The 13,710-nt window shown below is 37.7% G+C and overlaps 1 protein-coding gene across 1 annotated transcript in view; it reads left to right on the top strand.

Annotated features, from left to right (window-relative positions):
- Positions 1 to 12,794, top strand: part of TAF4 (TATA-box binding protein associated factor 4) — a 40,668-nt gene extending 27,874 nt beyond the window's left edge. The window contains exons 8-16 of the mRNA XM_009670660.2: positions 695 to 937; positions 2,752 to 2,899; positions 3,272 to 3,386; positions 4,051 to 4,220; positions 4,820 to 4,950; positions 6,335 to 6,460; positions 7,754 to 7,810; positions 7,892 to 8,011; positions 11,267 to 12,794. Coding sequence (XP_009668955.1) covers positions 695 to 937; positions 2,752 to 2,899; positions 3,272 to 3,386; positions 4,051 to 4,220; positions 4,820 to 4,950; positions 6,335 to 6,460; positions 7,754 to 7,810; positions 7,892 to 8,011; positions 11,267 to 11,434 — 1,278 coding nt within the window. The 3' untranslated portion in view covers positions 11,435 to 12,794. The remainder of the gene's footprint in view (positions 1 to 694; positions 938 to 2,751; positions 2,900 to 3,271; positions 3,387 to 4,050; positions 4,221 to 4,819; positions 4,951 to 6,334; positions 6,461 to 7,753; positions 7,811 to 7,891; positions 8,012 to 11,266) is intronic.
- Positions 12,795 to 13,710: the final 916 nt, after the last annotated feature.

The raw sequence follows: 13,710 nt of genomic DNA, 5'->3' as shown, positions 1-13,710 counted from the left end.
TTGTCAGCTCTCAGTAATAAATACCCTGTGTCATAAATTTTATAGTGATTGGAGGCATCTTAAAATAATGCTTGTTGTGAAACATCTCTGAAAATCAGAGAAAGTACAATAGCACTGTATCGTAATAGTATAACTCTGCTTGACTAATGTATGGTCAAGGGATGTAGCAATAGTTGTGTGTGTAATCTTCATGCTGACCTTTCTGGGTTCTTAAATGCTTGTTCAACCTTGAACTGTTCATTAGGAGCTCTTACCATAAGAAAATAACTAGCCTAAGAATCCAGTAAAGCACCATGGTCTCTGTTGTTCTGAAATCTTCAAGCAGTGTTCCAGTATGTCTTTTAAGTCATCAAATGTTTTAGCTTGATACGTAGTTAAGGACACGATCGAGGAAGGCAGCGCGGGCTTTGACGGTTAAATACACACTAAGGGTTCCAGATGGGTTTACGTAACCTAGATGCCCGTGATGCCCAGGTTCCCACAGCTAAAGGTACTGTCGTTCAGTCTAGCTTTAAACGTGAAGTGGCAGGTTATTTCTGCATGTGCCGCTACCGCGTTTTCTGCTCTAAAGCAGAGGTGCATCCAGACTGATACAATTAACTGAAATTAAATGCGTCGCTTTTTATAATTAGCGTTTTCATCTATGATCTAGGATGAAAATATTTAAGCAAATTCTTTCCTTTCCTCTTTTCAGAGGAGTTTACCTGCCTTGAGACAGTTAACACCAGACTCTGCGGCTTTCATTCAGCAAAGTCAACAGCAACAGCCCACAACGCAAGCAACAACTGCACTTACGGCGGTGATGCTAAGCCCCTCAGTTCAGCGCACGGCAGGGAAGGCGACAGCAACTGTAACGAGTACTCTCCAACAACCTGTAATCAGCCTAACTCAGCCTACCCAAGTTGGCGTTAGCAAACAAGGGCAGTCTACACCACTGGTACGTAAGCTGAAGTGCGTCTTCTGTTACTGCACAATTTTTCAGAGTAGTGACTTTTCTTCTCAAATTAGTGGTTTAGCTCAGTTGGAGATCTTTATGAACCCTTTAGAGAGAGTAGCTACTAAAAAAAGATGTATAATTTAAAATCTGTTCTTGATTAAAGTCTTATGTTATTTCCTATTTTAGCATGAAATATTGATCGAGTGTCTCAATCACTGCCTAACCATGAGAAAGCAGGGTCCTGGAGGATCTTGTGTGTCCCATTTCATAAGTCTAACAGCAAATTACTCCAAAACAGGAGAGAAGATGTCTTTTTCAGAAGAGCAGATAAACTTTATTGAAAACCAAATAAAAATAGTATGTTGTGCATCATTGCTTTTTTTTCCTCTTCTGATAGCAGAGTGCTATCTAAGTATAAGCTTTTTGTCAAATATGTGTTAATTATTGTATACGATTAACTTGATAGGGATATTTTTGCTGCTTAATACTTGAACGTTCCCTACAGAATGTTTGCCGCTTTGACTTTCTCTTTTCATAAGTTTTCATATAAAATGAATAGGAGAGATCACTTTTATCAATCCAGGATTTAAAGTATTCTGGCCCTTACCTTGAAAGAAAAAATAATGATTATATTGGTCTTATTAACTTTATAACCTAGATATTATCTACAAAGGGGTTAGGAACCTAGGGAAGGATTAAAAACTGAACATTCCCTAACTCATAGGGTGAATTTACAAGCACACAGCTTGCATGTTTGGCCTTTGACTTTTTTTTTTTAAAAAAAAAAAAAAGGGGGGGGGCACAAAAATACATAATAGTAGCAAAAACAAGCAGGTGAATTATGGAAACTGAGCTTGTGAAATAAGGAGAATTTGTAGATTACTTTCAAACTACTGCAAAAAATTTCTGAAAACTAGTTAAGGCCAGAAGAGTCACTTACGTAAATGGCTCTGATTGTAGCATTGAATTTCAAGTTAACAAGTTACGTTGAGTGCAGTTGGCAATCATGCTAAAAAGAGGAGTTTCCTTTTTGTTTGTTTTGCAAACATGTTTTGAGTTCAGTATTTCGCCATGTGTATGTATGTCAGCTTGACAAACAAATTGGAAAATAGTTAATACGGAGATTTTAAAATGTGGTCACGTTTTTCAGTTATTTCAAGTCAGTCTCTGAACACCTACATGGAAGTTCAGGCCTTTCTATGCTGTAAAATAGTGTGTGGTCCAGAGGTATGTGTTCTGCTTGCTGACTTGAACTATTAATTTCCACGTGGTATGATGCAGCCCTACTTTCTGAGTTCAGGTTCAGAAGCAGTATGGCTATAGTAGCTTAGACTTGGTCTCATAAAAACAAACCTGTGGTGCAGTGCTGCACAGGTGTGGCTTATACTGTTTTTGGATGAAGGCAGAACATCTAGAACCAGCTGGAGACTCTGTATCGTGTCTCCATTATTCCTAGTTCTACAGTTGGTTCAGGCAGCTCTAGTTTGTCAGATCGGTATGTAGATACCATCTGTGAAAAGTTTAGCCAGACCTTTTGTGATTACATGTGGATTTTTAATAGAAATGGGTTGTTGATTATTTTTACATCACGACTAGAATATAAATTTTTCTGTGAGGCATAATATATCTAAAATTTCTTTTAAAATACCTCCAATATGCTAATCCTAGACTGAAGGACAGATGTGTTTAGACAACAATAATGTAAAACTTTATTGTAAAGTTTTGTTCTTTCCACCTGATTCTTAGCCTCCTCTTTGTAGTTATTTCTCAGATTGTTTACAATTCATTCTTCTTTTCTTTCCACCTATTTGCAGGTTATCCAACAGTCTCAAAAAACAGGGGCGTTGATAAGGCCTCCACAGGTAACGTTGACACAGACACCAATGGTAGCACTGCGGCAACCACATAGTCGTATTATGCTTACTACTCCTCAGCAAATTCAATTGAATCAGCTTCAGACAGGTAAGAAGTCCAGATGTTTGGTATATGCTGTATTAATAGCATTAACTAAAGTCTGTCTTGTGAATTTCAGTTCTTATGTGCTCTGTAGCTTTCTAGCGGCTATTGCACTATACTGCTAAACCTTTCAGTGCATGGTGCCATAGTGGCTGGGTCAGGGTAGCGTTTAACAGCCACTGAAAACGTTCAGGTACTGATAGTGTGTTGGGGGCGGGGGGGAGGTCCTGTTTCAGAAGGGTAAAATGCTAACAGACACTGTTGAGTGAAAGTCATTGTGCCAGACCTGTTACTGCTACTATCCATGACTAGCTTGTAAATCTGAACTCTGACACAAACTTGATGTATGGAACACAAATCTTTTCTTTCTTCTTGTAGTACCTGTGGTAAAACCAACAGTATTACCTGGAAACAAAGCTATTGCCACTGTTTCAACACAAGTAGCTGCTGCTCAGAAAAATAAACTGAAAGAGCCTGGGGGAGGTTCTTTTAGGTAAGGAACCCAATACTTATTCATGCTCATGCAGCCTGAACAGCCTGCTGAACTCGATGGGAGCCTTTCCGTTTATTCAAGTGGCACTGAAGCAGGCTAGATAAACTTGCAAGAAACAGAGATGGATTTTCTGTAGCCAGGTGTGCTACTTTCTTAAAGACTTCCACAAACATCTGTGGACATACTTGTGCCAAACTGGTTTAGCATTCAGCTGGCACTGAGGGCAAATATCAAACCTTGCAAACAATTCTTGTCCGGACAAGCAAATCAAAGTTATTCCTCTGCTCCTCCCAACTCTGCTCAGGTTGCTCTGATGTGTAGCCTGTCTTACAGTGATGAGTGCAGTTTATTTTTGCTTTGTGGTAGTGATGTGTCTGGTCTCTTGGTTTTCAATGTGTTAAAATGTTACAGAAGAGAGCATCCTGAGAGAAACAGCCAGGAGCAGGGTTCCGTTCTGTTCTGTTTGGAATCAAATGATGTCAGTTTGTTTTATATATCCAGGTTTATTGTGTCTTTTGTAGTACATAAATGCATTTTTAAAAGTTCCTTTTTGATCTAAGCAATTTGTTGTGGAACTTTTATTATACGCAGTTGTTGTATTGTAGCAGCGTGTGTAGCTATAAGCCCTAAGCGTTGTGATTGTAACGAGTTCCCTTTTTCTAAGGGATGACGATGACATCAATGATGTTGCATCAATGGCTGGAGTCAACCTATCGGAGGAAAGCGCTCGGATATTGGCAACAAACTCTGAGCTAGTGGGCACGCTAACAAGGTCCTGTAAAGATGAAACCTTCCTCTTCTCAGCACCTTTACAAAGAAGGATATTAGAAATAGGTATGTTGATGCTTTTTGAGCTTTAATAAATGAAAATTTCACTAATCTTGCGTTTAATAGAAAGCCCTTTTCCATGGAAATTGATTTCGATATTTTAAAACTTGCTAGAGTAGTTATCTTTTGTATAGTCTGGTGCTTGCGGGCAATCATTCCGCTTACGAAAGTAGAAAAATAGTATAAAGGACAGCAAATCTATAGAGATATTTTCTAAGACGATGGCTGTACCTGGTTAAAATTTTGACTATATAAACTAATAACTAGTAAGAGAAAAAAATGAAATTTGGTTTAAAAAGATTCCAGAAACCATTGCATCATATTTACTTACCAGATTACAATTGATGCTGTATCAGAAACCATTTTTGTTTATTTTTTGTTTGTTTTTGTTGTATTGTAGCATACAGCCTTTAGTAATATGTTGTGAATTTTGTTAAGCTAGTATGAACTTTTATATGTATACAATTTCCTCTCTAGTGCTCGTCTGAGAAATAAATGAAAGCCTTATTTTGCAAACAGCGTTGAATTTCCGTGGTTTAGATCAGCCAGCTGTTTAGCTGTATTGTAAAATCGTCTTTTATAACTGACTTTTATTCTGTTCATAGGTAAAAAACATGGAATAACGGAAATCCATCCTGATGTAGTTAGCTACGTATCGCATGCTACACAGCAAAGACTACAAAACCTTGTGGAAAAATTATCGGAGACCGCTCAACAAAAGAACATTTCTTACAAGGTAACTTTAATTGTACAAATATTATCATTCAGCAGGCTGTCATATCGGTCTTAATGCATGTGTGTTGATGTTCTTCATTCTACAGAGTTCACTTATTCTTCTTATTTATTCATTTATTCTCCTTGACTTATCTTACTTTAAGATCTTAATTTATTAATATAGGTGGATGAGTAGAAAGCCTCAGCCTGTATATACAAAATGCTTTTAAAACAAATGCAGAGGAACTCTGTCCCTGCCCCCCCTTTATTTATTATGTCAAATGTTTAGAGTCTCTTCAGTGACTGTCCAGTTGCATAGGCAAAAAAGGTGGTCCTTAGTCTAGTTTGCCACACCGGAGCATTATACTCCCACTGTATTATACTGCTGTAAGGTTCAGCATCAAATCTTCCAGCGTAAAGCTCAAGATGCGATGGATACGTACGTTATTTTTGGTTTCCTTTCTTCAAGTGTACAGCATCTTTACCAACAAGCTTTTTGATCTCCTGCTAAGCTACCATAGAAACTTACCTCCAGAAGCATCGGTTGGTTGGGTTTTTTGCACACGCTGGTGTGCGTGGTGGTGGTGGTATAGTCTCTGTGTGTTCCTTTATTTCTACAGTCCAGTCTGTATAGGCCCACCAGGTACTGGTAGGGGAGGAAGGTGAACCACTGAACACACAGTTAATTTTTCCTAGAAAGGAAATATTTGTTGGCTATACTGACCTTCTGAAAAAGATATGCCCTGAATCATGGAAGCCCAATTCTATAACTGCCTCAGCAAGGAGAGGATGTAGCAATATCTAGCACTGAGGCTTGTACCATTTGGTATCCCTGCTCCTGCAGTGTCAGCACACAGGAGAAGAAGAATATTTTCTGCTCCATTTTGATGGTAACCCATATTAATGAAGGTACTTTGTGTGGGAAGAAGTGCCTGAACGTTAAATGAGCTACTGCAATCACCCATTCCTCATGCAAGTGGCCGTGTCTTATTAGGATGAGCAGTCTGCACCTGCTAAGGCTGCTGAGATGAATGTGGGGCTAGGGAGCACTGCTTTTAATTCTCAGGAGACTGCTGTGCGACAGACCTGTGTTCTTAATAGATGTGAATGCTTAAAGAGTTTTAAAAAGAAAAGAGAAAGGCCAAAAAACTCTAGAGTATGTTTGTGAGGTTAAAGCTCTGATGATATTAGCTTAAAAGTCAAAACCCAATGAATTCATGGAATAGAACGAATGCTTTTAAGAGTGCTAGCTGGTTTGAGTGGTTTAAGTGTACGCTTGCTGTTTGTTTGAAAAGGACAAAGTGAACATTTGAGCTTTAAATGTATATGTTCTTCTACAGTACAGTACAAGCTAACAGCTTTGTTTTTAAGATATGTAATGAGAAACGTATTTGCCGTGTTTTCAGGATGATGAAAGATATGAACAAGCAAGTGACGTTCGAGCACAGCTCAAGTTCTTTGAACAACTTGATCAAATAGAAAAGCAGCGTAAAGATGAACAAGAAAGGGAAATTTTAATGCGTGCAGCAAAGGCAAGTGCTTGGATTTCACACTTAAATTTTCAAAGTGTCATTTTTGACGTCAAAAGTACACAGTTCCTTTTCATTCTAAAGGCTTTGCGGTGAAGGGGAAGACTCTGTAACGCTCAAACATAGAGCTTGATGAACGAACGGGGTTTTTAGCTGGAGCTCTGTTTTGCTTTCCTCGGTAAACCAAGTGAGATAGCTTCTTTGCTGTTCTCATTGCATTTTCTGAAATTTAAGTGGGTTTTAAAAACTAATCTTTGCACTTCTCATGGTGAAAAAGATGAATTTATGTATTTTAGAGCTTACTGATACTCCTGTATGGAATAGAGAGGATACAAGTATTTTGGAGCATAGGAGTAGAGTTCAGAACAGTTTTGACAAGTTGGAGAAATGCGATAAATAAAAAGCAGTGGATGTAAGCACATCCACTGTGCTTTAGTGGTTGTACTCAGTGCCCCAAATATAGGATGAATATGACTAACTAGGCAGGAGCGCTGGATGAGACAGTCCACAAAGCAACCCTGTATTTTTATTGGATTTATGATCCAATATGAGTTTTTAAAGTCAAAATCCGATTTATACTGAAATGTTCTCACATAAGACGGGTGAATTGACACCTTCATACCACTCAGTTCCTGTTAGATCTGGGGTAGAATACTCTGTCCAGTTTTGTGTCCTGCTTGTCAAGAAAGATTTGCAGCAAAGGCTTCAGAAGGAAAGCAGTTTGGAGGTCCAGAAAATGTGACCTGTGAAGTAAAAATAGAGCACAAATCCATTTATTGCAGAGGAGAGAAGACTGGGCAAAGACATAAGTCGTCTTCACCTTACTCTGTGAAACTATATTTCACATATTCATATAATCTTGTCTGCTGCACCTGAAGTGCAGCAGGGAAGACATAAAAAGTTAAGTTTTTCCCAGTGATTACCTTAAGTTTTAAAAGTACTTGAGCACTGAATTAGATAGACTCACTTGTGTTGCAGACCTAAAGAATGGATAAGAAAAACAATAGTCAGAATTTTTTTTGAATATAATTAATCTTGCCTTATGTGTGAGTATGGGTAAAAAACTGTCTTGAAGTTCCTCCTGTTTTCTGTTTGTTGCCTAACTCAGAGAGACAAGAACCTAAGGCGATTGATTTATGCAGGAAAACATTTTAATTGGCAAATGTATGTTAATACTGTTAGGCAATAGAGTTTGCTTTCAAAAGCTATGTAAAATGTTTCATCTGTACCTGTTTTCATAACTGAATTTTTTCTTTCTTCTTCCCTGACTCTTCCCTGCATCCTTTATCAACATAGTCTCGATCTAGACAAGAAGATCCAGAGCAACTTAGGTTGAAACAGAAGGCCAAGGAGGTAAGTTTTCACCTTAATGTAAACTTTTCTTTTGAGCGTTTAAAGAAAAGTCATTAACTGTTCTTGTTCTTGCAAATGCAGATGCAGCAACAGGAGCTAGCACAGATGAGACAGAGGGATGCCAATTTGACTGCATTAGCTGCAATCGGTCCCAGAAAGAAAAGGAAAGTGGATTCACCGGGCTCTGGGTCGGGGACAGAGGTACAGTGTAATCCTTATGCCCTGTGATTTTGGTCCCTCAGCCTCTGTAACAATCTTTCTCTTCAGAGCTTTCTTTCCTCGTTTGTGGAAGTTTTCTGAGCAGCAGAAGCATTTTTCAAAGCGTGTTAAGATTTGTTTGCTCCAAGACCAGAGTCAGCATTTAGCACTAATTTCATGATGTAGGAATAATAAATTTGAGTTGTCATATTCTCCGGTTTCTGGAACTTGAGGCATGTTGGAAAGCCATCACTATTCTCTCAAGTCTATGTTTTTTTGAAGCTCTGTAGTTTTGGAAGAGATTGCTCTGTTCGTTTTGGACTGTTGCAACACATCAGTTTGACCAATTCAATTTTGGTGTTCTCTTATATCCTTTGTTCTTCCTATCAGTCAAGCTGGCCTTTTAGAAATTAAAAAATGTCTCTGCTGGCTAAGTTATCCGTACGCTCAGTATTTGATCAGTTTAACGTTCACTTAGTCTACCAATCAACCTGAGTTTATCTGTTGTATTTGTAAACCAGTTAATAAATATCAAATGGTATAAAATTGTTTTCCGTGCGGAAGATGTTGAAAATTGAAGGTGGGTTTTTCACGCACTTAAAAAGAGCAAAATCTTCTTGAAGATTGTCGTTAATAGGGTTTAAGAACTCTTTCCACGACTTGAAGATTTTCCCTACAAAGTTTTGTATCTGATAGCAATAGTTTTATAACTCTGTTTATTACTTTCTGAGTATCCCCCACGTGACTGCTAAAGCAATTTGTACTATAGAAGAGCCTCTTGCTGTTTTAGAAGAATTCACCCTTTTTTTTATACTGAGTTACTGGGAGCAATAACTTCCCCATGCTTGATAAGAAATGTTACAGAATGATCTGAAGAGTAGAAAATGTTATTTTTATAAATAAAAAAGAAACTCATGCTGCCTGGGCACCTTTTTAAGTAAATTTGAGTTTTGAAGGCCATGAAAATGCTTATATTGGGAATAGTAAGACTTACAATAACTTGTTAACTTGCATTAATATATTAAGGCTGTATTTATAAATGTGATTTAAAATTATAAAATTTGCAGAACGCTATAGCGTTACAAAAATAGATATTTATATAAATGATATGGTCTCTGAGGACTACGTTAAAGTATCTCATGCAGTGGCATTGACTGCTTACGCATGCTCAACTGTGCAACCTTAATAGTCTGCTAATATAACTTAGGCTATGGAATGTATTTTACATCTACTGTGAACACTTGTTTGCATTTCATCTAAATCTGACTAATTTAGTTATCCTAGTTTAATCACTTACCAGTTAACCAATTAACTACAGGTTTGCTGGAAATCTAATTTTTTTTGTCTCTTTAATTAAGAACCAGCTGCTTTTGATCTGATAGACTCACAGCTGTGCTTTTGCTGCTGTGTCACTTGACATTTTTAAATTGAGCTCCACTTGTCACCATTTGTATGCAGTTTGTAGTTAAGGCATATTACAAGGGCTGTGGAAAATAAGGTTTGTCACTACTTAGGCGCAGATTTGTAAATGCAAGCTTTTGATGTCTAGGAATACTGAATCTTAATTACATGTAAAATCACCTCTAAGGAGTAATTGCACTATTTCAAAGTTCTAAAAAGCAGTTTGCTGTCTGTTTTTAGAATTTTAGGTCCGAATGGGTTAACTGGTAGTTTCCAAAAAAGCATCTTAACTCTTTCTGTCTCTTTAAAAAAAAAAAAAGACACTTGAAACTTTATCTTTGCATGTAAAATATTACAGTCTATATAATAAAATCAGACCTGAGTTTCACTAAGAAACTCTACTAATGTTACTTTTTCTGCATGTTAAGAAATGCAATATTTCTACAGACTTGTTAGTATTAATTCATATGTGTGTGACAAAATTTAATGAGCAATCTATGCTATCCTGCATCCTCTAGCGCCCATTGAAATTGAAGGAAATTAGGCACCTAATTTGTACGAGTGTTTTAAAATATCCCTTTGAAAATCCAGCAGTCTCCTGAGCACCTTCAGTATCATAAACACACGTAGAACAGGGTATCAGCTACAGGCAACCTCCAAAAATATTCCTGACTTTAAAATGCAGATGGAAGTTGACTTTTTGGTCTGTGCCTGCCATCTACTGGTGACTGTGCCGTATGACTCCCACTTCCACCCAGCCGAGGAGGAAGCCGCTTCAGAACGTTGTTGGGTCATTGCTGTTCTTCCGAGGCGTGCTTGTCTTCAGCTGTCCTTGCTGGGCCCTGTCCTCCTGCCAGCATCAAGCCTGTTACTGCCAAAAATTGTTTCTAGTGCATGTACTAGAGGACAGGGCGGGTGGTCAAAGCCTAGTCTTTCCAGAAGGAGGCACCTTGTTACTGGATGATATTCCTGCCACTGAGGGTAGCTGATGACTTCAAAGCCCTCCAAGGTTTCCGTGCTTGTGTAAAAGAGCCTAACAGCCCTATAAGAGTTATTTTAATAATATGTATTCCATCAGAACTCTGTTTCCTGCAAATGAAAACGCATTGGAGTTAGCCCCAGGGGAGCTGCTCTGTACACTCGGTTATCATCCAGTATACAGCTGCAGAAAGGAAGTGGGCATCTCCAAAGAAACCTAATGGCGTTCCTTCTGTTCCCTGGAGTGACAAATAATAGTTTGCTACATGCTTCTCTTGCAAAGTCTGTGTGGCAAACTGCCAGAGGGAAAAGTGTTGCTGAATGACAGAGGAATGCGGATAGTTTGCGAATATCTGACGGTGTCCAGAACAGCTGCTTCCTAATATAATCCTGAGCATGGCTGCAGCTGTTGCCACCGAAAGGCAGAGCTCATGGTATCCTACCAGGAAGATCATCGAGGGGTAGCTAAGACACTGTTTAAGACCTCAGACAGGTGGATAGGACTGCTCCCGAGTTCATCCAGAACTTCAGGGGCCACCCTGGGGATCTGTATGCCAACCTGGGGAAGAATACTGGGAATACTGTCAGGTTTTTTGGTTTGGTTTGTGGGGTTACCTGTCATTAGTGTCTTCCTAAAGATAAGGTCAGTGCGCCTTTTTTTTTTTTTTTTTTTCCCTAATCTATATTAAATGTCACTGAAAACTTCTGATTGTTCAGTTATTGTTTATAAAAATTAAAAATCTCTCTGATCTGGTAGTACTGTTTGATGGCTTCACGCATGTAGGCGGTGGCTTCTTACCTCACTTGTTTTCTCTCAGAAATTTGAGATTACCTGTGGGCATGGACGTGTTCTGATTTATCTGCTCTTCTCGCTTCCAGGGATCTGGTTCAAGTGCAGCAGTCCCAGGCAGCTCTGGAGTTGGAACAACCAGACAGTTTACGCGACAAAGGATAACGCGGGTGAACCTCAGGGACCTCATATTTTGTTTAGAAAATGAGCGAGAGACAAGCCATTCACTATTGCTATATAAAGCATTCCTTAAGTAAAATGGAAAAGATCAAGGTATTTTTGACGGAGAGCCGCCTGAGGACGTTTTTTATATATTTGCAAATTACGCCTTTTTGTAACAAGCAAATGGGATATTGTTTAAAAAACAACCACCTCTTTACATGGAACAGTTTTATATTCCTGTTTATAAATAAACTCTTCAGTATAAGAGAAATACATTTCTGTAACAGTGAGGATACTTACAAGGCCTGTGGATACTATAAAAGGACAATTAAATTTTAACTCATCTCTTGATTGAGTGGCCTTCTTGCCAAACAAGCCATATATAAAGACTGATGGAATCGTTTAGCAAATAACTAGCTACCCTTTGTCAGCCCTGTAGCAGTTTCAACATTAATTGTGCATTTTAGTTCAGTTTTACTCAACTAAATCAATTATATAGGCATATGTCTACAGCAGATGACCTCATTTCATTTAGCTTTTTTTAAACAGTCAGTTAGCAAAGCAAACTGATTTTTTTAAGAATATTTATCTTCCCCCAAATGTTCAAAATCTAGAGGGATATACAGTTAATTTTAACCATAACCTCAATTTTAATCACATTATTGCTTATTAGAGGCCCTGAAATCCCATAAAGGAGGGTTACTTCTGAATGTTTTAGCAGCATCTGTAAAAATGCATTTTATTTGCTATAGTTTGTAAAGCTGTAAAGTTAAAAAAGGAAAAAAAGGAAAAAAAGAGAAACCTTTTCAGCATAAATATATTTTACTTGCACTGTGTTTTTTAGCTAAAGTGAAAGCTTAGATTAAATAAAATCAAAGTTGAGAGGAATCATCAAAAAAGACTGTTTCTCAGTGTGAATCAAGTGTTGAAAAATGGTTGGTGTATTTTGTCAGTAATTGTACATAATTTTTGGCACATAACATAAAAATGGCTATGTAAACTATAATTATTTTGCTAAAAGACTGTATGCAAGCTGTGGGCCTACTTTAAAGATGTCCAGAGCAAAGTCCCTTCTTTGTACCTATTTTTTTATTACAAATATACTAATTGGTTCTTTATATTTTCAGAGGTTATTGTATTAAATTGTCTATTGATAGTACTTTTATGACTGTAAATACTTTGGCTTTCTTTGTGTGAACTCTCATGGTAGAATTTAACTCTCTTGCGTGTAAACTGAATGCTGATCAGTATTTTTATCAACACCTGACAACTGTTACACCCCCTTTATTTTGTCTTTTAGGAAATCCTGTCTTTCCATTTTTTTTCATGTAAATTTTGCACAGTTACTTGTTCATATGTAAATATTTTACTTTCAAAAATGAAGTTTTTAATTGCTATTGTTTTATATAGGATTGAAAGAAAATTAACTCCTTTATTAAAAACAAATTTATCTGTATTTGCTAATGTATTTTTCTCTCTAAATCTTTTCTCCTCTTGGATTTATTTTTCTTGGTACAGTAAAAGATTAGTCTACCTGAGGGGATGCTGTTTCCTAAAGATGCACTTTGTTTCTTTATATTGTTTTGTTTTGTCAGTGTTTTGGAGGTGTGCAACTTTATGAATCTTGAAACTTCATTATTATCTTAGGGATCTTGGACGAAGATCAAAGGATAGTGGGGCTTGTTCTGGTTGTTTGTTTTTAAGCAGGGAAGCTTCTTTTAAGAGATACTAGAAGCATTTTATTTTGCTCTAGTAAAGGTTTAATGAAATATTCTCCCTGAGAGCAAGGCTGCTCCCTCAAACACAGTTCAGTGTAATGGATTTCAGTAGGAGGTGTGACACAAGCCACAGAATTTGGAGCACAATTTTAAAAATAAAACCAGGAACACATTTTTGACTATTAACATGAAAAACAGAGAAGGTGCATTTCTGACCCTTTGGTTGTGTAGCTTTCAATTTTTTTTTTTTCCTGCGTGGACAGATGTTAAAAAAAAAAAAAAGAAAACCACACCCACACAGTTGTGAGGTCCTGATCCTGCTAATACATATATGTAGAAAAATCCCATGGGTTTGAACATCATTTCTTGTGTACAGACAGATCTGCCTACAGGCTACTGCACCAAGCACATCGCTGCTGAATTGGCACTCGGCCTGCAATGACTTAGCCCGCGTGAGGACGCTAGTCTCGCTGAAAAAATGGATTAGCTCCTAGAGTGGGGTACTCGCCTGACATCATCTACTACGTTTATTTGAATGTTTTAATTGTTTGTAAACTCCAGACTGTTACAGGCATTATGTAATGTTATTCAGTGAAAAGAAACAACTTGGACTTGTGGCCAAAGCTTTGTCATAGGTTTCCTTTGATTGTAAA

The sequence above is a fragment of the Struthio camelus genome, chromosome 18, assembly GCF_040807025.1.
Source record: "Struthio camelus isolate bStrCam1 chromosome 18, bStrCam1.hap1, whole genome shotgun sequence".
In the NCBI taxonomy this organism is placed as follows: domain Eukaryota; kingdom Metazoa; phylum Chordata; class Aves; order Struthioniformes; family Struthionidae; genus Struthio; species Struthio camelus.
This window is presented reverse-complemented; position numbering and strand designations above follow the sequence as displayed.